This window comes from Carya illinoinensis, chromosome 1 (assembly GCF_018687715.1).
Source record: "Carya illinoinensis cultivar Pawnee chromosome 1, C.illinoinensisPawnee_v1, whole genome shotgun sequence".
NCBI lineage: Eukaryota > Viridiplantae > Streptophyta > Magnoliopsida > Fagales > Juglandaceae > Carya > Carya illinoinensis.
This window is the reverse complement of record NC_056752.1, coordinates 48,720,833-48,745,879: the sequence shown is the minus strand read 5'-3', so window position 1 is coordinate 48,745,879 and position 25,047 is coordinate 48,720,833. Positions and strand designations below refer to the sequence as shown.

At 39.9% G+C, this 25,047-nt stretch overlaps 1 protein-coding gene across 2 annotated transcripts; it reads right to left on the bottom strand.

Moving 5' to 3' along the window:
• Positions 1 to 91: 91 nt before the first annotated feature.
• Positions 92 to 25,047, bottom strand: LOC122280010 (CCAAT/enhancer-binding protein zeta). Of its 2 annotated transcripts, XM_043090952.1 has the most exons (16): positions 23,991 to 25,045; positions 20,765 to 20,840; positions 12,250 to 12,369; positions 12,105 to 12,180; positions 11,731 to 11,799; positions 11,519 to 11,599; positions 10,962 to 11,033; positions 4,686 to 4,778; positions 4,219 to 4,389; positions 3,968 to 4,051; positions 3,682 to 3,825; positions 2,583 to 2,672; positions 2,141 to 2,223; positions 1,701 to 2,066; positions 1,194 to 1,416; positions 92 to 995 (listed from the first exon to the last, which is right to left on the bottom strand). In XM_043090952.1, the coding sequence occupies exons 1-16, from the start codon at positions 24,760 to 24,762 to the stop codon at positions 339 to 341; spliced, it is 3,177 nt and encodes a 1,058-aa protein (XP_042946886.1). In that variant the 5' UTR covers positions 24,763 to 25,045; the 3' UTR covers positions 92 to 338. The 2 variants fall into 2 exon arrangements, with proteins under 2 accessions (XP_042946886.1, XP_042946893.1); XM_043090959.1 differs by lacking the exon at positions 4,219 to 4,389 and having other exon boundaries at positions 23,991 to 25,047.

Below are 25,047 nucleotides of genomic sequence, written 5' to 3'. Positions count from 1 at the left end.
CCTCGTGGTCTCGTAGATATGAGAGAGTCAATTCTATATACATTGCACGTAAACCATATTTTTATGCGAAATAATCATGAGTCCACATTCATGCGTGTGAGATCAGTCTTCAAACTAGAACTTTGTGTCTGGGAAACGTTCTACAGCCTTCGGTTATACAAACATCAAAGTAAAACTTTTAAGAGCTAATCTGCGTACTCAAAATTTTTAAGCCATTCTGCTTGATCGTGATAATAACAAAAATATTTCTAATAAACATGTTGTTGGGTACAAGAATAGTGAACTAAACTAAATTATGTTTCCTCGGACAGACAGCTACAAGGACCGTAAACGAGACGTCAAAAAGGTTCTTCTCGGGAAGATGACCTCCTCTTCTTTCGTGATTTGGGTTTCTTTTTAGTAGATTGCTCATTAGCAGGACTATTCTCGCTCAACAAATGCTCATAGTCCTCTAGACTTGCAAATGGGGATGCCGTGGCCTTCCCATTGGACTTCCGTTTTCTTCTTGTCTGGTCAAAGACCTCGTCTTCATCATCACTACCATCATCTGCATCCCCCATATCAATGTCATCATCATTGTCACTTGGACCATCATCAGCAGTGGTATCAAAATCTTCTCCCTCGGCAATATCCAAGGAGGCGTCGTTTTCTGCATCACTAACATTACCGACCAAGTCTTCATCATCTTCATTGGCAACTTCATCCAAATCATTATAATCATAGTCACCATCTGCTTTCATGGAAATATTAGCCGAATCCAGCATGTTCTCAATTTCTTCATTATCACTCTCATCAGCTCCATCCACACCACCGTCCACGTCAAACAAATCTTCCGCTGCCTCTTCATCTGCTGTTTTCTTCTTTTTCTTCTTTGGTTTCTTTGAAGAATTCATTTTATTCACATAAAACTTGTGGAAGACCAGATCTTCTGGAGGTACGTCAATTTCAGCCAATGAAAGAATCTCTTGCCCAATTAAAAGGTTGTTCATGTCAAGCTGGGGAAATAAAAGTTAAATCAGAAAAATAATTAATAAGCTTGATAGTTTGTCAATGTCCACTGAAACTGATTCAATCACTCGAGCAAGATGCAGGAACTCTACATCCCGAAGGGAAGAATTTTCTTTTTAAAAAAAAAAACAAAAAAAAAAAAGCAAAATAGATACTGGTTTAGAAATGCCAGTATGTAAGCTAACCTTCCTAGCAGGTTCAATTTGAGAACCGCCATGCCATGCGCTTGGCTTTGGTTTCTTCTCCATGAACTTGTCCAGAAACGCGGTAAGTGATAAGTCATTCAGTGGGTTTCCATTGTAGACAATATTGGCCCCAGAAAGAAGAGTATTAGCCATGGTAGCAACTGATGGATGCGCATGAGAAGCAAGTACCACCAACTCCCACCAGCTTACTCTGTCCGCATTGCTGAAAGTGCATTAAAAGGAAAGATAAAAAGAAGAACCAACATGCTCAAAACAGAATATGACAACACAACCAAAAAGTTAATTCCTGCAGCGGAGCTGTTCTGTCTTCCTCAAAGTTCGAAATAACTTTATTATAATATATATATAGGTAATGTTTGAAATAACTTACATAGATTAGTTTCTGTCAAATCTATTGATGGTGTCTTCAATTGGCCACCAAAATGTGTTTCAAGCAATGGAAAGTGGGAACCATAAAAAATAAACTGGGAATAATAGATGACTGACCAGTAAGAGGGCTCTCTGTGCCGTGGATCGTACCCTCCAGGCAGCAAAGACTTCTTAGAAGATACTTGAGTTTGCTGCACATTAAGAGGAGATACTGTTTTGGATTCCTCAATATCTTTTGAATCATTTCTCATAAGAAATTCCTCTGCTTCATCAGAAACATCATCTTCAGAATTAAAAGCTGGAGATTCATCTTCATCTTCTGAAGATTCACCATCCGAGTTGATAGCATCAGTGCTGTGAACCAGCCCACCATCATTTTCCTCTTCCTTTGCTGTAGTGCTTGGTTCCTCGGCAGTTTCTTCAACAACATCTTCAAAATGTTCTAGTTCTTCATCAATTGACTCATTCTGAAGCACCATGTTCCTGCATAGTGATGGAACTCTTAATTTAAAGGTAATGATAAGGGGACCAAGCCAGTTCACAAAAATCTGACTTACCACAAGGGTGGCCTAGCTTTAAAAACTTCAGAGAGGAGAAAAAGGCATCCACAGGCATATTGAGGGGGCTGCTGAAGTGCAACCTGTTGGCGTATTTGCATATGTAAATCTTTTTCAAAGTGCAGGACAAGCAAAGCCATAGATTATTTAATTGACGGCAACAATGCCCACAACCCTCAAGGATATTATAAAACTTACAAAATGCTAAAAGATAAGAAAATAGAAAGACCAATTCCCCGTGATTTAAAAAACTCCTCTTTCTTCTAGTTGTACCATAACAGATAGCTGCATGTTATTTAAAACATAACTTCTCAATTTAAATTAGTGGGGTGCATTACAACAGCGAATGCTTGCAGAGCTATCCATTTATAGATTGTTTCTGTCAGACATCTGTGTGATAAACAAAGGTCTAACAAGAGCAAGAATGCATTTTGTTACTAACCTGAAGCACACGCTTTGCAAAAGCAGCTACACGTTTCAAATTCACATCACTTTTCATTGCTCTAAGAAGAAGTCCGATAAACATTTCTGCCTGTAGAATATTTTCTTCATTAAAGAACCACCCTTTATACACCCATATACTAAGGTGCAAGTCAAATTGGAAGAACGATAACATATTAAAAAGATCGATCAGGTAATGTTAACATCATTATCAGTTCATTCATGATAATTATTCATCTGATAAAATAAGAAACCGACTCCACATTCTCAATGGTCAAGTTGAGTCCTGCCTACCACCATGGAATTCAAACATCTAACCCATACACGCTTATTTGTGAAAAGAATAAATTCACAATAGGGGCCTTAAATTTGAAAAACATCTGAAAAGTGATCTCATAATCTGAAACTTCCAACATCAGCAGCCAAAGAATCCAGATCAATGGACAGGTTGGCCAGCTGAAAAGTTTGAATAACCTATACAGAACTAATAATCAAATTTATCCAAAATTCTGTTCTAGTCTCTACCCAAGCCAGAAGATATCTTGGCAATTGTAAGGAACTAGTGAGCAGCAAGGCCACACAGGGCAAGGAAGAAAGTCTTCCTTTTTATAGATGGTATGATAAAGAGGGGCCCATTCACAACCTTTCCTATGTCAAGAACATCTTACTACGATTTTTTAATTAGGGCTCTTTCCTTCCTTACATTAAGGAAAAGCTTTAGACATCAATATACGGCAAAGCCTCCACAACTACATTCCCAGCTATATATAGATGTCAATGAAGATTACAGTACGTAAACTAGGAAACACATATCTGAATCAGTCTAAATGAGTAGTGGAATCAAAATAGCCTCACCCCATTCCATATTGTAAGCTAGTTTAACCAAACAGCATCAAACAGGATAACAGAACACCCAAATAATGTGCTAATAAAACCAAAAAAAAAAAATTAAAGATAATAATAAGAAGAAGAAAAATAAGAAATAATCCTGCATCACATTAACATAAGCTCATGCTTAAGAACACTCTTAGAAATTGAATTTGAATTTGGAGGATGTACAATCAAACAAAACTACACCACATCAACCCATATTTACTTGCCTTGGAAGAATTCAAGGCAGCGGGAAGTAGAAGTTTTGCATATAAGGCTCGGTAAAACCGGTCACTAACAATTTGATTCTTAGAAGATATCTTATCAAGAAGCATTAATGCTTGAACTCCTACATTGAAATTCTTTGAATGAACCTGCAGGGTGAAAGGTTTACATTAACATCCAAACATCTGATACGGACACTGATTTTTTTTAACGAATGTCCACATTACAGCGCAAAAAATGAAGTTTCCTCTCAACGGATTGCAATAAAGTGACATCAAGCATTACACCTACCAGTTGGAAGAGCATGGGCGTTTGGACCTCAATAATGTCATCAGCCTCATTGCTCAAGACATAAGGAAATGCTCTATTTACTCCCTGTGAGAATGGAAGAAGAGAGGTAAAGCACAAGTTAGTTAGTAACATTTCAGAATAAGCTTTTCCAAAAGCCCACAATTAGAGCATAAGTATAACAACTGGGAAGCAAACAAAAATATCCTATTCAGAGTAACATTGACATAAAATGAATAAGCATTTTTACGGACTGTTAGAAGAGCCGATAGAAGTCGTGAATCCAATTCAACATGAGTTTCTGACGAACTCTTCACTCTACTACCCTTCCTATCCTTATGGTACCCCTGAGCTTTTTTATCCAGAGCCTTGCCACTTTTATCTATCTTTTGATCAGCACCAGTACCAGCCTCGGTAATCAGGACCTGAAATTGTGAATTGTAACTACAAGGTTCTTCTATCATCCTCACCAATTCAGAAGGATGGTGCATTGTTGAAGTAAAACAACAGTGTCCAACGAAAAAAACTGTAGTCAGTCAGAGAGATGATCACTTAATATACATATTTTTCTTTTTTTAAGTGTAGGTATGAAACTGTATTTGCTTCAAAACTACAATAATAGAGACGAAACTCTATGGAGAACATGTAAACTTAATCCAAACATGATAGGAAAGCCATGCACTATAAATGATACAGTTTCAAAACAAGAATGCAGCCATACCTTGAAAAGTGCAAAATACACGTCTATTAAACGTTTAGCCACTATTGGCCCATCTCCTTTACGACTAAATCGAACTTGGCTTAAAAAGTTAACCTGCATTTGTATAAAACAGAACAAAAAACTTGCAGGTCAAAACAAATGAGCCTGAATTGGGTGCACTATGGTAAGGAGAAAAGTTGCGCAAAAAAAATAGAGAGATTTGTGGTTCAATACAGAAGCTGGGGAACACAACCCTTTAGAAGTATAATCAAGGTTTTGGAACCAGTTCAATAGTTTTAGAGAGGTCGTTTCACTGAAGAAAAACAAATGGTTCCAAATAAGACAGACCCACACTAAATGTATATGATCATGAAAAATTAAGAATGAATAGAATCTAGTATATGAAAGTTCAAGCTCAAAAGTATCAAGGGGACTTGAATCAGTAAAACAAACGTAAAGAGGCATATCAGTACAGAAAAACACATGAACACTGATAGATTTTTTTTTTTCTTTTTTTGGGATAAGTAAAGCACTGGTTGACTTTTAACAGCAAACGCGGTTATTGCCATCAGAATACTTTGGTTGGCCAAGGAAAATCGAAAAAAAAGCATGGATATAGGCTGGTCATAAGATTCCCAATAAGTCGTACAATCTTGTAAAAGTCAACACGAAGAGCAGAAAAATGTGCCAACTAATCTGACTCACAAGATCGAGTGATACTTGACTCTTGAAAGCCAATCATAGCAACCATATATTTGGTGCAAACGAATGCAAAGAACTGTCAAGATAAGTTGAAAAGGATGAATGAATGGCCGAATAGTTGGCCTTGTGATTTCTCTCTATTATATAAACTGTACAAGGAATTCTATACATGGAAAGAGCTACGTAAATGCTACTGTTATTCCTATACAATCTGTCAAATATTAAGCTAATTACACAGAAGAGTAAATCAAGGAAATAAAGAGCTACGTAAATGCTACTGTTATTCCTATACAATCTGTCAAATATTAAGCTAATTACACGGAAGAGTAAATCAAGGAAATAAGTATGAAACAAATATGGAAACAAATATGGACAGCAAAGCTGTCCATTGACAGCCCCCCTCAAATTGATGCGGGTTGATCAACAAGCATCAATTTGCTACTTAGGAAATAGTGTCGATGACGAGTAAGAGCCTTGGTGAAGATATCAGCAATTTGTAGTTCAGTGGAAATGTGGGGAAGAGTGATAACACGAGCATCGAAGGCTTCACGAATAGAGTGACAGTCAACTTCAATATGCTTGGTGCGCTCATGATAGACAGGATTGGCCATGATCTGAATAGCACTTGTATTATCAGCATGTAAAGGAGTAGGATCAGGCTCAGAGAAGTCTAACTCAGCAAGCAATCCTCGAAGCCAAATAATCTCAGAACAAGCAAGAGACATCGCTCGATACTCAGATTCTATAGAGGACTTAGAAACTCGGTCTTACTTCTTACTCTTCCAGGAGATCAATGCATCACCTAAGAATACACACCAACCAGTGATGGAGCGACGTCTATCAGCACAACCAGCCCAATCAGCATCACTATAAGCAACAAGACGGGGAGAATTTCCTGCAGGAAAGAATAAGCCACGGGCAGAAGTGCCCTGAACGTAGCGTATGATCCGACGAACAGCAGCCAAATGGAGATGACGAGGAGTCTGAAAAAACTGACTAACTTGCTGTACAGCAAAAGAAATATCTGGTCTAGTGATAGTGAGATAGACAAGGCTACCCACCAATTTCCGATATAAACTAAGATCAACAAGTCACCCTCCTCTTTGCGAAGCTTGATATTTAACTCCATGGGAGTATCGACAGAGGTAGCTTCCTGCAATCCAACTGTAGCCACCAAATCACTAGCATACTTGTGTTGATTGAGGGAAATACCCGAGGAACTACAACGCACCTCAAGACCCAAAAAATATGTGAGAGACCCAAGATCTTTCATATGAAAGGATTCTGAGAGATGAGTCTTAAGCTGGACAAGTAAAGCAGAATCAGAACCAGTGATCACAATATCATCAACATAAACCAAGAGGACAACTATACCCATGTCCGATTTCCGAAGAAATAATGAAGTGTCATACTTGCTCTGCTTGAAGGAAAATTCTAATAAAGTGGTTCGAAATTTATCAAACCAGGCCCTCGGAGCTTGTTTAAGACCATAAAGAGAGCAACGAAGTTTACATACATTGGAGGTCGGAGAGGGAAACAATCCCGGAGGTGGCTTCATATAAATACACTCTTTAAGATCCCCGTGAAGAAAAGCATTCTTAACATCCATCTGATGTAGTGGCCAATCATTGGAAGCAGCAAGGGCTAGAATCGTACGAACAGTAGTCATCTTAGCCACAGGAGCAAAGGTCTCCTCATAATTGACACCATATTCCTGATTATTCCTAAAAGCAACAAGTCGAGCTTTATAACGATCTAAACTCCCATCAGAGCGAACCTTGATTGAGTAAACCCATTTGCAACCCAGAGGAACTATAGTGGAAGGACAAGGCTCAATGTCCCAGGTGTGATTGGCCTCTAGAGCGGCAATTTCTTCCTGCATAGCTTGTCGCCAACAGTCATGTTTGACAGCATGTGAGTAGCATGTAGGAATATCAAAATTGGACAATGCAACAGTCAGAGCTGAAACAAAATTGCCAGAAGAAAAACCATACCTATCCGGGGGTACAGACACTCGAGAAGAGCGACGTACCAAAGGCTCTGGAGGTGCAGCAACTGACTGATGCCGGTGTATGTTAGGATCAGATATCGGGTAAGCCACCGGAAGAGACTGTGAGCAGGAGCGTCTCGTATACACCATACCTGGTTTAAAGCAAGAACTGACATGATGAAGATCTGAGAGCTGCTGCTCAAAGGAGGGAAGGACCACAATAGAAGAAGAGGGCACAGATGACATAGGAAAGAAATGTTGATTTTCAAAGAAAATAACATTTCGAGAAATGCGTGTACGATGTAAAGTAGGATCATAGCAAACAAATCCCTTTTGACACACATTATATCCCAAGAATGCACACTGAACAGATTGAGCAAATAGTTTATATCGCTTATGAGGAGGTAAATGAACAAAACATACACAACCAAAGATACGAAGATTATCATAACTAGGTTGCTGAGCAAACAAGCGGAAATAGGGAGACTCCATTTGTAATACTTGGGAAGGTAAACGATTAATCAAATGAGTAGCAGTTTTTAGAGCCTCAACCCAGAACATGGATGGAACAGAAGATTCTAACAAAAGAGTACGTACCACATCAAGAAGATGGCAATTTTTGCGTTCAGCTACTCCATTTTGTTGGGGAGTAGCGGGACATGAACGTTGGTGAATAATACCTTTAGAAGCCAAAAATGCCTAAAACTCAGTAGACAAATATTCACCACCAGAATCTGTGCGTAAAGTCTTAATAGTCGCAGAAAATTGATTGTCAACATACGCTAAAAATTCAGTGAAAGTACGAAAAACCTCAGATTTAGAACGAAGAAAATAAACCCAAGTGAATCTGCTATAATCATCAATGAAAGTCACATAGTATTTGAATTTGTCATGTGAACTAATCGGGGAAGGTCCCCAAACATCACTATGAATAAGCTCAAAGCAGCTAGAAGCTCTACTGGCATGCAAAGGAAATGGAAGAATTTTGCTTTTGCCAAGCTTACAAGAATCACACTAAAGAGATAAAGAAGAACATTTTTTATTATCAAGAAAACCAGAGTGCAATACATGAGATAGGATCTGAGTATTGGGATGGCCTAAACGACGATGTCACACCATACTTAGATCAGGAACATTATTACAAACAAAAGACTTAATAGAAGAAACTGAAGAAAATGACGGAATAGGTAAAAATAGTGGAAACAAGCGTCCCACTTTAGGTCCCTTCGTGATCGACTCCCCCGTTACCTGGTCCTGCACAACACAACCATCACCAGAAAAATTAACAGCACAATTGTTATCAACTAATTGACCAACATAAATAAGATTCGTGGAAAGCTGAGGAGCAAGAAACACATTAGTAAAGGTAGATGAGGCATCTCCGACAGCAGCTATGGGTAGAGAATTGCCATTGGCAGTCTGAATAGCAGAGTGACCAGCATAGGGCCGAACATGACACAGAGATGTGGGAGTATTCGTCATGTGATTAGAAGCCCCTGAGTCTACATACCAAAGTGTAGTAGAATTGTTAACTTGAAAGCCCATCGCAGATAATGCGGAAATAAGCATCTGTTGCACCATTTCAGGGGTGCAGTAAGGGGCGGCAAGGGATGCAAGATCAGAAGAAGCACCTGAAGAAGAGTCGTGTGCTACAGAAGTTGCTGCAGGAGGAACAGTAACAGAAGTCTGAAAAGCGTGGGCCTGACGATTCTGAGGACGGATACGGCATTCTTTGATAACTTGACCCTTTTTCTTGCAATAAGAACAATACTTTTTAGGACAATTGGCAGCAATATGCCCATATTCCTTGCAGCAGAAACACTGTAGATTTTTAGAAGTCATAGAAGATCCTCGTCCTTGGGCAGCATAAGCCACAGTGGGCGTCCCAGAACTCCCATGAGATTGGTCCAAAAGAACTTGAGTACTAAGACGTTGTTCTTCGCGAAGTAACTCACCAAAACAAACATCAAGAGAGAGAACAGGAGATCTATTCAGTAGAGAGGAGCGAATAGATTCATATTCCGGGCGTAGTTTCATAAGAAACTGATCACGCCGGCTAGTCTCATGAAGCTTCTGAATAGTCGAAAGAGCGGCAACAGGAACATCCGTTATAACCAAATCGGTATATTCATGCCTAAGAGTCAAAAAGGCCGAATAATAGTCTTGGATGGAAAGACTACCATGTTGAAACATGGCAATCGCATGTTCTAACTGAAAGCGACGAGCATCATTATCTTGATGATAAACTGTCTTCAAGTAATTCCACATGGATTGAGCGGAGCGATGCGCCCGCAAGTTGGTAACAATATGTGGCTCCACCAAACCAAGAAGCCAAGACATAATCCGAGCGTCAAGAACAGCCCATGAAGGAATAGTCTTGGGTTTGTCAGAAGTGGATGGGTCGTCGACATCGGTACCGTCAATATGACCCCAAAGGTCTTTTCCCTTTAGAAAAAGTTCAAACTGAAAAGCCCAAGTAGAGTAATTTTTGCCAGTAAACTTGACACACACAGGTGCAGAGTCCATTGCAAAAAAAATGGAACCTGAGACAGCAAAAAATATTCTAAAAAAAAATTGAAAGAGACCAATAGAAGGACCTGCTATCGACAAATAATAGAAGCCCAAAAAATATCCAGACCAAAAAAAACAATGTGCCGAAAACACCCACTCCAGGCAAAAAAAAAGAACGACACCCAAAAAAATACGTAGAGACCGAGAGAAATACCCAGACCTTAAACAGAAGCTGCCGAAAAAGACCACTCCAGGAGAGGAACGTGTCGATAGACTGAGAAGTTGCCGAGAAGACTCAAACTGAAACAGAGACTGCCGAAAAACACTACCCCAGAAACAGAATGCCGAGAAGCTGCCGAGAATGCTCAAACTGAAACAGAGGCTGCTGAGAAACACTACCCCAGAAACAGAATGCCGAAAAGCACAAGGCTGTGACGTCAGATGTGAAAATCCAGAAATAGAAACACGCCGAGATGTGCTGCCGAGACTCAGAAGACGCCGACACACGAAACCGAAAAAGGAAAAAGACCAAAAAAAATTCACGCGGGCAACAACAAACCGAGAGAAAAAAAAAATTCAACCGGCTCTTGATACCATGTCAAGATAAGTCGAAAAGGATGAATGAATGGCCGAATAGTTGGCCTTGTGATTTCTCTCTATTATATAAACTGTACAAGGAATTCTATACATGGAAAGAGCTACGTAAATGCTACTGTTATTCCTATACAATCTGTCAAATATTAAGCTAATTACACGGAAGAGTAAATCAAGGAAATAAAGAGCTACGTAAATGCTACTGTTATTCCTATACAATCTGTCAAATATTAAGCTAATTACACGGAAGAGTAAATCAAGGAAATAAGTATGAAATAAATATGGCAACAAATATGGACAGCAAAGCTGTCCATTGACAAGAACTTCACTAAATCTCTTACCACTCTGTGTGTACGCGTTTTGTAAGCACAAGATCACCATTATTATACAACTACTGGAAAAATATACAGGACAAACTAATATTCAAACTACGCAACAAGTTTCCTCCAAATTACATAGTAGAGACTAAAATTATCAGCAGTAAAAATGAAGAGCCATACAGCATGGTACTTCGCTCGTAACCCTAAATGCGGCCGAAAGAGGAAAGAATCCACCTCATCAATGACCACCACCTGTAAACGGTAGGTAAATACTTAGATCAAATCACCATAACAATAGCAACCATGACTTTCAGTAAGTACATCCTAAAAGCCAGAAAACTCGGCAGCAAATTTTCTTTTTCCTTTTTTTGGTGTGGGAGGGGGAGTGTGAGGAGGGAAGGGATTCATAATGACAAAGGACCATGAGCATGAGAAATGTCACAATATTTGACATATGACCTGTGTACATACCCTTCCAATAAAAAAATGCAATGTTCTATGCCCTATACCCCAACTTTTATGAATTTTAAACTTGAATGTGTCATTGGTTAAAACAAGCAGGCTAAACCAGTTAACCAACACATAAGCCTTCACATTATACACAAAGCAAACTCTCATGTATACTCCATGTGTACTTGGGCTTTGCCTATCTCTATGAATAAAACTTCTTGATTACCTATAAAAATAAATTATACACAAAGCAAACAATTAGAATTAACTACACCAGATGGCCATACCTTCATATTGGGATGATCAGACAAAAGGTTTGCCAAGTGAAAATCAGCATTGGATGCACCCTTGTTTTCAGGATCTCCCAGCTGCAAGTAATACAATAATTGAAGTATACAAGGAAACAACTTCAAAAGTTAAAGCAACTTCAATTAAAATCTTTAATAAGGTTTTTTTTATAAGTAGTTTCCTCATGCGGCAGACTTCAAGGTGAACTTACTTTGTTGACTAATGCAGAAAGCAATCTGCGCTCCTGCTCTGATTTACTCTTCAGCAGCGCATACATTGTCTGAAAAAAAAAATCCATGAGATCACAATCACTTTGGCTAAACACCTACTTTATATAATTTAAGTTTTAATCCACAATACTCATTAGATTTTAATCTTTCTCACTAACTACTTACGAATTGAAACCTCTCACATTCGATTTCAATTTACTTCAACCTTCATTGTCACATGCAGTCAATCAAAATTCACTAACTTTGTAATTTATTCAATAACTCAATTAGCTGCATGAATTCTTGAAAACACACTTCCGATTTACAAAAATACCCATGCAAAGTGCTTTGATCAGATAATAATGACCGGACTAACCTTCAACGCCTTGTGTTTCAATGCAGGTAACATATCTCTTGAGGCTTCCTCAAGTGCACAAATAAACTGTTCATACCTAGAATAAAAAATGACTCATGCATAACTGGAACCAAAGCTCATTTAATGAAACAGAGATAATACCTACCTCTGCTTCAAGCATTCCTCCCAATACCAGAAAAGAAGAAGGGAATAACCATCCTTAGTCTCAGGAAGACCATCTACTGGTCGCTGTAAGAGGCTCTTCAGCTTACGATCAGGTAGTAAACTGGTAAGATAAAATTATACAGGATAAATTATTAATACTACCATTTTACTTATCAAAAAAAAATAAAATTATACAGGATAAATCAGTGCAGCAATGAAGCATAATTCACAAATATGAAAATAAGAAAAGTGTTGAATGAGACTTATGATACAAGCATAAGTGTTGAAGCAAATGTAATTCTACACTCAAAGTGGACCAGCTTCTTATTGCCAGATTATATAGCATAACACAAGCCAAACTAGGAATCGAGCCTCTCATGCACTAAATTGGTCATTGAAATAATGTTCATTGCTACTTTTATGCTTTCATGAAATTCGAGCAAAGTATCAATGCCACTTTTATAGCTTTGATTCCTAAAAAGGTGAGGGCAGCATCTATGCGGGATTTCAGGCCAATTAGTTTGGTTAATGGGGTTTTACAAGATAATTTATAAGGTGCTGGCCAATCGGATGAGAGCATTAATGGGAAGAATTATATTGAAGTCACAAAATGCTTTGGTAAGAGGAAGACAAATATTAGATTCAGTTTTAACGGCTAATGAATGTTTGGATCACAGAATTAAAATGGGCTACTCTAGAGTTTTGGTTAAATTGGATATGGAAAAGGTGTTTGATGTTTTCTTTGCCTCTAAATGTACAGATACCAATGTCCTGAGAAACTTTTTTCTCTCCGTACATTGGCGATTTTCCTTTAGAAAAAAAAAAACACACAACATCGTCGTAACATACGTGGGGATGTTAATGGTGATGGTGTAATGTTCTTTTAGTTTAGATGGGTTTTGTGAGAGAACTTGTGATTGAATCGACGTTGTTCATTCTACCAAAGGAAGGAAGACAATTGCGTATTATTGAGAGAGGATGGAAGAATGAGCAGGAGGTTTGGGTGGATGAGAATACGGTCCAGTGGCTAAGAAAGGCTTTGGAAGCATGTTTAAGTGGTGAACAAAGGGAGGTCTATAGCACCATTAGGGAGGGGCAGCGCAGATTACTTGCACAGAGGTGTTCCAATGGCAGGGGTCAGTTTGTTGTGGTGTCGGTGTTTAGGGAGGGTGCGAGAAAAAATTCTATTATCATTCCTGAAGGGGAAAGGGGGAGAGGATGGAGGAGAATGAGGGATGTGTTGGGGGAGTCAGTTCAAGAAGGAAGAGGAAGGGTTGCTGCCATGCATGGTGGGGTTCAGCCATGGAGGAAGGAGGAAGAGCCGAGGTCGTATAAGGAGGCTTTAATCCAAGACGGAAAGAGGGGTGATGCGGAAAATTTTGACAGGCAATGGTCTCGAGCCCCTCATGGAGTATGCTACACGAAAGTTGATAGGGTAGGTGACAGAGGCATGGGCTGGAAGTTGGAAGATATGCAGAGGCAAATATGGCAACTGCAGAGAGATATGACGGCTATGAGGATGATGGTCAGGAGATATAAGGAAAGGGAGGATTTTGAGATGGGCTGGAAGGGGCCGGGCCAAATTAACAAAGGGAAGGGTAAGGCCCCTTTAATAAAAGATACTGAGTGGAGGCAAGTAGCCGGCCACAATCCTCAACCCAATGCCCAGGCCCAGAGCACAGCTGGGCGAAATGAAAGGAAGGGCCAGCTAGATGGGCCGCAAGCCAAGGGCCCATCGAAAGGACCGGGAGCCTAGCCCAGGGTACCTGTGCCCGTATCCAGCCCCGTAACCCTTAGGGTTTGCACAGAGGCGACCCTCGTTCTATGGAGGAGCAACGGCAACAGCCACCGGAGCAGGGGTTGTCGCCGAAGGGACAGACACCGCCAACGACGACAGTGGAACTCTCCGATGACGGCACGTAGGTGTGGGGTGACCGGAAAAAAGATGCAAATGGTTCCAGGACCTCCCCGAGACGATCGGGAGAGTTTTTGCTGCCGTTTCTGGGTCAGACTTTGCCGATGTTAGGTTTAGAGGCGTCGGAGGTGGTAGAGAATCACTCCAACCAGAGTTTGAAATAAGTTGGAGTGACGGTAGAGGTGGAGGGGCTTTTACTGAACTCGGATAGTGAGGATTTTCAGGGAACAAACGATGAAACACTCTCAAGACCATCTCAGGGATGTTTAGAACTTATAGGGGTGGAAGATTATTCCATGGTGGAAGACACTTTACGCAGAGAAGGAAATCAGGGGGTGGAGGCAGAGCTGAGTGCTCAATCAGATGAGGAAGTTGTTTTTGAACTAGGGGTGGTTGCAGTGCAGGTAGAAGAGGGTGAGCCAGTACCTTTAAAATTCATGTGTCCAGTGCAGCCCAAGATTTCAAATTGGGTTTTCAACACGGTAAAGGATATTCAGAATTTGGTGGGATTGAGGTGTGAAGGCTATGAGGATCAATTTATGGCTTTACTTACAGTAATTGAAACAGGTCACCAAGAATATAGGAAAGTAGAATCAAAAAAGCAAAGAGAGCTAAGGAGGTTGAATTGGTCAATGAATTCGGAGGGGAGTGCAAGCAAGGACAGGTCTAAAGGGAAAGGTTTGGCACATTCCAAGTGAAACCAAAAATTGTATCGTGGAATGTCCGTGAGTTGAACAAGGTCAGCAAGCGTTTACAAATAAGACATTTGCTACGCGAGTGGAAGGCGGACATTGTGCGTTTACAGGAGACAAAGTTGAAACTTATAGATAGAAAGTTGGTGCGTAGTATTTGGAGCTGCACATATGTAGATTGGGTGTACTTGGCAGCCAAAGGGGCATCGGGAGGTATTTTGGTGATGTGGGATAAAAGAGTGGTGGAGAAAATGGAAGAGTTCATAGGGGTGTATTCGGTGGCTTGCTCTTTTAGAAGCGTGGCAGATGATTTCATGTGGGCATTTGCAGGGGTGTATGGTCCTAACTTAGACCAGGAAAGAAGATTGTTATGGGAGGAGTTGGCTAGTGTACATAGCTGGTGGGGTCTACCATGGTGTATAGGCGGAGATTTCAACGTAACAAGATTTCCAACTAGGAGTTTTGGGAATAGAAGTAGGCTAGCTATGTCAGAATTTTCGGATGATTTGAATTTGGTGGACTTACCACTAGCAGGGGGCGCTTGTACGTGGTCCAATCAGACATGGTCGAGATTGGATAGATTCCTTATTTCACCAGAGTGGGAATGTCATTTCTCGGATGTGTGGCAAAAGAGATTGCCCCGTTTGTGCTCGGATCACTGGCCTATTATGTTGGATAGTGGAGGAGTTCTAAGGAGACGCAAGTATTTCAAATTTGAAAACATGTGGCTAAAGGCGGATGGTTTTGAAGAAAGGGTCGGGCAACGGTGGGTGGGCATCATATAAGTTTCAAGGAACCCCTAGTTTTATTTTTGCGGGTAAATTGAAAGCTCTAAAAAAATACCTAATGGAGTGGAATAGGAAGTCTTTTGGCGATATACGCAAAAAAAGTAAGGAAAGGGAGATTCAAGGGTTAGAAAGGATACAAGAAGCACGGCCTTTAACTCAGGAAGAAATAGCTGTAAAATTGGGGTTGGAAGCGGAATTGGAAAGAATTATAGTTTTAGAAGAGACTTCTTGGCGGCAAAAGTCTAGAGCGTTATGGTTGAAGGAAGGGGACCGAAGCACTAAATTCTTTCACAGAATAGCCAACTCGCATAGGAGATACAACAATATTGAGATGCTGAAAATTGAAGGAGTGGAATGTCGGGAAGAACTAGTGATAAACAACCATGTAGTTGAGTTTTTTGAGCAATTACTTTTTGAGCAGGTGGGAGGGAGGCCAAAACTTGAGGGGCTTGGTTTTGAGTCCATTGAACTTAATGAAGTAGGTTGACTGGAGAGGTCATTTGAGGAGATGAAGGTTTATGAAGTTCTGAGAAAAATGGCTAAAGATAAGACACCGGGTCCCGACGGTTTTTCGATGGGTTTCTTTCAAACTTGTTGGGCTGTATTGAAAGAAGATCTTATGAAAGTGTTCCAGGAATTCTACTAAGAGGAGAGTTTTGAAAAAAACCTTAATACTACTTTTCTGGCACTGATACCAAAGAAGGTGGGGGCTGAGGAGATTAAGGAGTTCCGGTCTATTAGCCTTGTAAGTGGGGTATACAAGATATTATCTAAGGTATTAGCAAATCGTTTAAGCAAGGTAGTGGGAAAACTAATTTCGAAACCTCAAAATGTTTTTATAAAGGGTAGACAAATCCTAGATGCGGTTCTTATTGCTAATGAATGCATTGATAGTCGTCTGAAATCTGGTGAGGCAGGGATCATGTGCAAGCTAGATATGGAGAAGGCGTATGATCATGTAAACTAGGACTTCCTTCTTAATCTGTTGGAGAAATGTGGTTTTGGGGAGAGATAGTGCTCGTGGATTAGGTGTTGCATAACAACGGTAAAATTTTCTGTCTTGATAAACGGAAGCCCAACTGGATTTTTTCGTAGCACACGAGGTTTAAGACAAGGAGATCTACTATCCCCATTACTTTTTGTTATTGTGATGGAGGCGTTGAGTAGAATGTCCTCGGCCTTGGTAGCGAATGGTTTGGTGGCTGGTTTCAAGATTGGCTCTCCAAGTAGGGGACCTGTTAACATATCTCATTTACTGTTTGCAGATGATACTCTTTTCTTTTGTGAACCAGATCCTTACTAGATTCGAGTTTTGAAGGTCCTTCTCCTTTGCTTTGAAGCAACTTCTGCACTGAAGGTTAACTTGCAAAAATCAGAGATGGTGCCCATTGGAGGAGTTCGGCGTATTAGATAGTTTGCTAGTATTTTGGGATGTTCGACCACAATGTTACCTATGATCTATCTGGGGCTCCCGTTGGGGGCGGCATCGAGAGCGGCTCCAATATGGGATTCGATTATTGAGAAAGTGGAAAGTCGTCTAGCCGGTTGGAAGAGATTGTACTTGTCAAAAGGCGGAAGGATTACACTAATCAAGAGTACTTTATCTAATCTACCCACATATTTTTTGTCATTGTTCACCATTCCAACAAAAGTGGCAAACCGATTGGAGAAACTTCAAAGGGATTTCTTGTGGGGTGGATTGGGAGAGGAACACAAATTTCACTTGGTTAAGTGGGAAAAGGTATGCAGCCCTATCTTGAACGGGGGGTTGGGCATTAAAAATATGAAAACCTTCAATCGGGCATTGTTAGGTAAATGGTTATGGAGGTATCATAAGGAAGCTGAAGCCCTTTGGAAGACGGTAATAGAGAGAAAATATGGGGAACTATGGGGGGTTGGTGCACAAAAGAAGTGAGAGGAGTGAACAGAGTGGGTTTGTGGAAACATATAAGAAGAGGGTGGGAGGTGTTCTCACGCCATACTCGATTCTGTCTAGGAGAAGGAAACCGTATTAAGTTCTGGTATGACACGTGGTGTGACCATGTTGCTTTAAAGGAATCTTTTCCTTCTTTGTTTAGAGTAGCAAGAGATATTGATGCCTCAATGGCAGATGTAAGGGTAAGATCAAGGGAGCAAATCCAATGGAACATCAACTTCAGTAGGGCGGCACAAGATTGGGAGATGAGCAGTTTTGAAGCCTTTTATAGCCTCTTGTATTCTTGTGAAGAGGGTAATTCACAGGATAGTCTATGGTGGATACCTGCAACTAAAGGTACTTTCTCTGTGTGCTCTTTTTATAAGTCTCTTACTCAAGAGACACCTATTCAGTTCCCTTGAAGAAAGTTACGGAGACATAAGGCGCCTCCCAAAGCTGCGTTCTTTGTGTGGATAGCATCCCTAGGCAAGATTCTTACTACTGATAATTTGAGGAAGCGTAGGGTGATCGTCGCAGATTGGTGTTGTATGTGTAGGAAGGGGGGCGAATCGATGAACCAACTCTTAATACATTGCGAGATAGCGAGAGGGTTATGGAATGAGGTTCTGGGTAGAATTGACTTGGCTTGGGTTATGCCTGAGAATGTGGTAGGAGTAGTGGCTAGCTGGACAAATTTGAGAGGCAACCAACAGATAAAAGAGGTGTACAAGATGATACCCATATGCATCATGTGGTGTTTGTGGCAAGAACGCAATGCAAGGACCTTCGAAGACAGAGAGATCAATGGAGGAACTGAAAGTTTTCTTTTTTAGAACTCTTTGTAATTGGACTATAGCGGTTGATTTTAATGGCTTAGAGCTACATGATTTTCTGATGTCCATCGCTCATACCTAGCTATGGAAACTATACTTTGTACTGGGCTTTTGCCTATTCTTTGACAATACAATTTATTTACTTATCAAAAAAAAAAGAAAAGGTGTTTGATCATGTTTCCTGAGAATTTCTATTGTATTTACTTGGTCAATATGGTTTCGGTGAGAGGTGGTGTATGTGGATAAAGTATTGTATTTCTATGCCAAGATTATCCATTTTCTTGAATGGTAACCCGGTTGGTTTCTTTAATAGTTCACGTGGTTTGAGACAAGGAGATCCGATATCTCCTTTTCTTTTTGTTCTTGTCATGGATGCATTGAGTAGAATGATTGAAGCGGTGGTGGGAGGTAGCTTCTTGTCGGGTTTTGAAGTGGGCTGTGATTCTCAGAGTAGTGTGATCATTTCTCATCTACTTTTCGCCGACGACACACTAATTTCCAGTGAAGCCAATCAAGATCAACTTTGGTCCTTAAGAGGTCTTTTGCTATGTTTTGAAGCTGTGTTGGGATTGAGAATTAACTTAACCAAGTCTGAAATTGTTCCGGTGGGCTCAGTGACAAATATTTCAGATCTGGCTATATTTTGAAATGTAAAATATCGTCGCTGCCTATGACGTGTCTTGGTCTTCCCCTGGGTGCTTCACATCAATCTGTTTCGATTTGGGAAGGAGTGATTGAGAAGATTGAGAGGAGGTTAGCCAGATGGAAAAAATTATATTTGCCTAAATATAATCAAGAGTACACTGTCCAATCTTCCAACATATTTCCTTTCTCTCTTTCCTTTACCCTATGAAAATTGAAAAGATCTATAGGAATTTCTTGTGGGGAGGTAAAGGGGAGGAAAAGAAATATCATTTGATGAGTTGGGATAAGATATGTCAACCGATTTCAAATGGTGGTTTGGGTGTGTGTAACTTGAGGCTTTTTAATAAAGCTCTTTGTGGAAAATGGTTATGGAGATATCCTTTAGAAAGAGATGCATTATGCAAAAATGTGATAGATGTTAAATATGGGGATATGTGGGGTAGTTGGTGTTCAAATGAAGTAAAAGGAGCTTATGGGATGTGATTATGGAAATCAATTCGAATGAGTTGGGGGGAGTTTGTTAAACATGTCAAATTTAAGGTGGGGAATGGATCAAGAATTCACTTTTTTCATGATAATTGGTATGGAGAGTTGACTCTCAAAGATGAATTTCCTTCTCTTTTTCATATTGCAAGGCAGTAAGATGCTAGTGTGGCTGATTCATTCTGTTTTTTGAATAACAGCATTCAATGGACTGTTGACTTCGTGAGAAATGTAAATGATTGGGAAGTTAATGTAATTTCAGGTTTTCTCAGCAGATTATATGAGTTGAAGATTGTCCAAGGAAGTGTAGACAGATTGTTGTGGACTCATGAAAGAAATTTCAGATTCTCTGTACACTCCAATTTTAATCCTTTAAGCTGCCAAGGTGTATGTGATTACCCCTGGAAAAGTATTTGGAAAGCTGAAGTGCCGAGTAAGGTAGCTTTCTTCTGTTGGCTAGTGTCTCATATGATAAAATTCTGACTACAGAAACTCTAACAAAGCGTGGTCTTTGTATTGTTGATTGGTGTTCTATGTGCAAGAAAGATGGCAAATCAGTTAATCACTTGTTTCTTCTTTGTGAGGTGGCTAATAGTTTGTGGAATGTCATTTTTGGAAGGATGGGTATTTCTTTGGTAATGCCAAAGCATGTGGCGAATTTACTAGCTTGTTGGAGGTATGTTGGGCAGAGTCTACCTATTGCAGCCATTTGGAAAATGATTCCTTCGTGCTTGATGCGATGTCTATGGCTAGAAAGGAGTGGGAGATGTTTTGAAGACAACAAATGATCGATGGAAGAAATTAGGGAATATTTCTTTAAAACTCCATGTCTATGGGCTAAGGCTAATGTAATGATGGAAGAAATTAGGGAATTTTTCTTTACATTTCTATGGGCTAAGGCTAATGTAATGAATGGTGATGATGTGTTGGGAGTTATTCTAGTTTTTTTCCCATCTTTTTAGTCACTGTGTGTAGGTATTTCATCTTGTATACTTCTTGTGTGCTCGGGCTATGCCTATTCATGGTAATAAAATTTTTATTAATTATGAAAAAAAAATAATGGGAGTCTATAGGATATCAAGAGATAATAAACAGTGTGAACAGTGGCTGCTATAGGTGGACACCACCAATGTAGGACACACCACATACAATTCCTTGTGCCTTGAAGAGTGCATTAAGCAACTATGAAGGGGTCATTTTTCAGGTTGTTAGATGTAATGAAAATAAAAGAGAGAGCGAGAGAACCTTGAAATAAACAGTTCTTTCAGTGCTTCAAAACCTGCCAATGCATGGCGCTTCCCAACTTTTGATGCTACCATTCCTACAACAAATAATCTGTTCCATTAAAAGCCAGTTCAAAGACCCAATATAAAATGCACAACAACCAAACTAATGCAAATCTAATGTCCTTGGATGACAAAAGCACTTAGACGCATAGCATTTGGCACAATTGGCTCACATTTTTCTGGCATGATCATAGTGTTTCAAGCCACAGTGAAATGCAATATATACACAATTCCAGAAAAGCTTGGTTATTATTACTGCTCCCTTTGGCAAATATATCTATAAGGATAAACAATGACAGGTCAAGAATCCATATCAAATTAGCATCTTGAGTAAGGTCATAGAAGAACCAAGATCTTAACATTCATTTTTTTCATAATGCAATATCATTAAGACACGCAGTGGGTGTAACCCTAGTATATAGGAAGTATACAAAAGGAAACATCCAACTATTAGGAAGATAAAAGAGCAAACATAGTTGAAATATAAAAAGCTACAAAGTTGGTAGCTGTTGTGAGAAGCCCTCCAATTTATATGTTGTCAGAATGTGCCTCTTTCTCAAGTTATCAATTGCCAGAACCTTTCCTAATCACCCAAAAACAGCTAAACTTAAAGATCTTAGTCACATCTGTTGTAAAGGGCACTTCGATGCCGTCACAGATAGGGTTGTCGGACACCAGCATCACTGTTCACGCCGGTTTGCCGTCTGACTAACCTCAGTCACCAATTGCAATTGGGGTTGGTACATTTTTCCTGGGTTCACTTTCAGTTGAAGATGGGGTCCTTCTAGGGTTTTGAGTACTTTGGAAGAAGCATACGAGCTTCTTTTAGAAGATGAAAATGGGGTAATAGAAGATAGTGCTGCCCCTACCTATTCTATGGGGAGTAGTAGCGGTCTAACAAAGTGGCACAAAAAGGGTCGTCAAGGGTGGGGCACCTACAAGCAATGTTCTCATCGAAGGATCAACGACACCTATGCCAGAGGTGAAGGAACCTCTAATGGTGCAACAACAATATAGCTGTTGAGGAGGTTCGGGATTCGAATGTAGAAAACTGTGAGGAGGAAATTACAAGTTTATCATTGGTGCCTTGTGAAGAGCAATTTCTAGGGACGGGAGAGCAGTTCGAAATTGTGTCTGGGAATAATGTTGTTCCCCTATTTTCTCTTCCTTTGACAAACAACATGGCGTGTCACCATCAGATTGGGTCCTGCATAAGGTTAACGAGATTTAGCATATTGTGGGGCTTTCATACGGAGGATGTGAAGACCAATTTAAAGTACTACTCACTGCGATAGAGGCGGGCCACTCGCTTGAAACCAAATCAAGTTTTAAGAAAAGCATGGAGTTTTTTGCGTCTTTCTTAGGCAATCAACTACGACGTAAGGAAGGTAGCTCAATTCGAGAGAAGATGAAAGGGAGGGCAAGAAGTTCTCGTAGAGGGAGTTTCGGGTAGAGTATTAGCCTTACGGGGGGTGGGGATTGGGGAGGTGTGTTCTATTCCAATTCAAGCTTGATGTATTTTGAATAGATTTCTAATTTTCATGGGCTTTTTGGGTCATTTGGGGCTAGCTAATATGGGCTAGGTGTTTTCTAGTATACGTCCAATGTACTTGGTTACTTCTATTGATATATATAATATTTTTACTCATAAAAAAACAAACAGTGTTTTACAAACAAAGATTCCACAGAAAGAAGGATATATCTTTCAGGAGATGTTTTGCTGAAAGCTAATCAAAATGATTAACAAGATGAGAAACATAGATGTAGAAAGATTTAGAAACCAGCAACCACTATGGTCTGTGGCATCCCAATCCCACAATATATATAAGCCACCTTTATTACAAGTGCAAGGAGACAAAACAAAGTATGCATGCTGTATACAAGAGAAGCGCCTGAATAGAAAGGTGAGAGAAAACAAAAAGACATAAAATCTTGATAACTACCAAGGCTATAGCTATTCTGAGCTGACATCTAGACAAAGAATTTCTAGCTCTATGGATCTAAGGTCATCCGTCGCATTCTCAAAAAATCTTCAATTTCCACTCATTGTGTTCCTTTCAAATGACCACATTACATTCAAAGAATCCATCCGCCAAGTTTCCATGCTACATTGACATACATACTAGGGGTGGCAATTCGTGTTGTGTCATTCGGATTCGTGTCGGGTTACTAGGGTTGTGTCATTAAAGAGCCAACCTTAACCAGACTCAAATAACAAAATGAGTCATTCAAGTACGTGTTGAGTCAGCCGGATTCATGTCAGATTAACCTATTGTTCTTAGTCTTCATGCTCTTACATGCATTTTCCAATGAATCTATTTAAAAACATAATTATCATATGCTTTAAGTTGTTACAATATATGGAAAAAAGATCTACTTTCTACATTAGCACTTATTGATTAATATATTTTTTTGATAAGTTGATTAATATATTTTTTTGATAAGTAACTAATTGATTAATATACAACTGAAGGAAAATAATTAGTCCATAAACAGCTAAAACTCTCACAAAGTGATGTGCCATGATGTGGTACTTTAGATTATAAAGCTTTCTTTATTCTAAAGCAAATCTAATGTACTACATCATGCCACATCACTTTGTGAGGTATTTTTGTGAATCTCTTTGTGGGCATAATAGTTCTTATAATTGAGATCGACAAAACATAAACTTTTTATTTGAAACCTTACAGCGACCTCCTCCTTAATTGAAAGGCCCATTAATCAACAAAGACCACTGGGCCTATAGCCTTGCTTGAGGTGTATATAATATCCAAGGAGGAACTTGAACATTTCTAATTTTTTCGTGGATTCCTCAATCTCCAGAATAGAAAATAATACTTCCATTGCCCACGTTCATGCTCAATAAAATTTTGTTTACCGATAAAAAAAAAAAAAACAATACTTACCAAATCAACCAGAAAAAATAAATAAATAAATAACTTAAGTTTCACGCCTAAATTGCATAACTTTTATAAACCTAATAAGCTTATTTAGAGTCCCTAGTTCAGAAGCATAACCAAACATTCTTTAACCACAGTTGTAGAATTTCTCGTTTTCTATTTTCAGAAAATAAATTATTTTCCAATTAAACAAAAAATGGTTGTGGAAGAAACAAACTAAACAAAATACCCTTTTGTTGTACAACTCATGAAGTTCAAAGATTTCATTTCCAGAAGCATATTTACCCAAAAGCGCATCGAGTGACCGCAAATTGGCAATTGGATTGTCCCCCACCATAACCGAGAATGCCGAGACCTTATCGGCTGCAGTACCAGACCTTTGTGTGACTACCAACATCTTAATATCCCCGCTCTGCCCTCTCGAGGCCTCGTAATCCTTCGTATACTGTGCCATCAACCGTTCCCCGAGCTCCCTCTTCTTCTCCACCACAGTCTTCAATTGCTCCACATTCCTCGCTTCCGATCTCTTCCCCTCTCCAACCACCTTTGCTTCTAGTTCAGCAGCATCCACATACCACACTCCTACCCCAATAGCTTTCACTAGTGGCAGTTTTGGTAAATTCTTGAATTTATTAAAACCCTGTTGCTTACCGTGATCATCAAGTTCCAATACGGGTGCCTTGGCCTTCTCGTTTTTGTTCCAGTTCTGGTCCTTTGGCTTCTGGTTACTCCAGATTTTCCCGTTGGGATTTAAATTCTGAGTCTTTGGCTTGTGATTGCCCTTTGGTTGTGATTTGTCAAACCCCTTAGGCTTGGGTCTTTCTTTATCCTCGTTGGTATTGTTGGTGTTTTGGGTCTTTGGCTTGTGTGGTTTTGTGGGTTTTGGTTTGAGAGGACCTGTTTTCCGAAAATCGGAATCGTTGAAGCCTGAGTAGGAAGAAGGTGGGAGAGAGGAGGAGAGGCCGAGAGAAGAAGCAAAGGAGGCTACGTCCGATTTGAGAGTATCTATGTCTTCTGGGGCCTTCGAAGGCTTCTTCGATTTCAGGGAAACAGCCATTGTCAAATAAGGAGCTCCGAGACGAGGGTTTAACGTTTTGAACGGAGTGTTGGGGGAGGTCGTAAAGTTGCGAACTTTGCGCGAGCAGAGAGAGAGAGAGTGACAGAGCGTAGGGTTTATGGAGCCGAAGGACTCGATGCAAAGTAACCGGAGTAAGCGAGTGGCATACTAGTAATTAGCCCATTAAACGTTATGATGGGCTTGGGTCATGGCCTCTGAGCAGGCGATCCGTTCCTCAACTCGGGTCCGGGCCAGAAGGAAGCGCTGAACGCTACCGTCACTCTG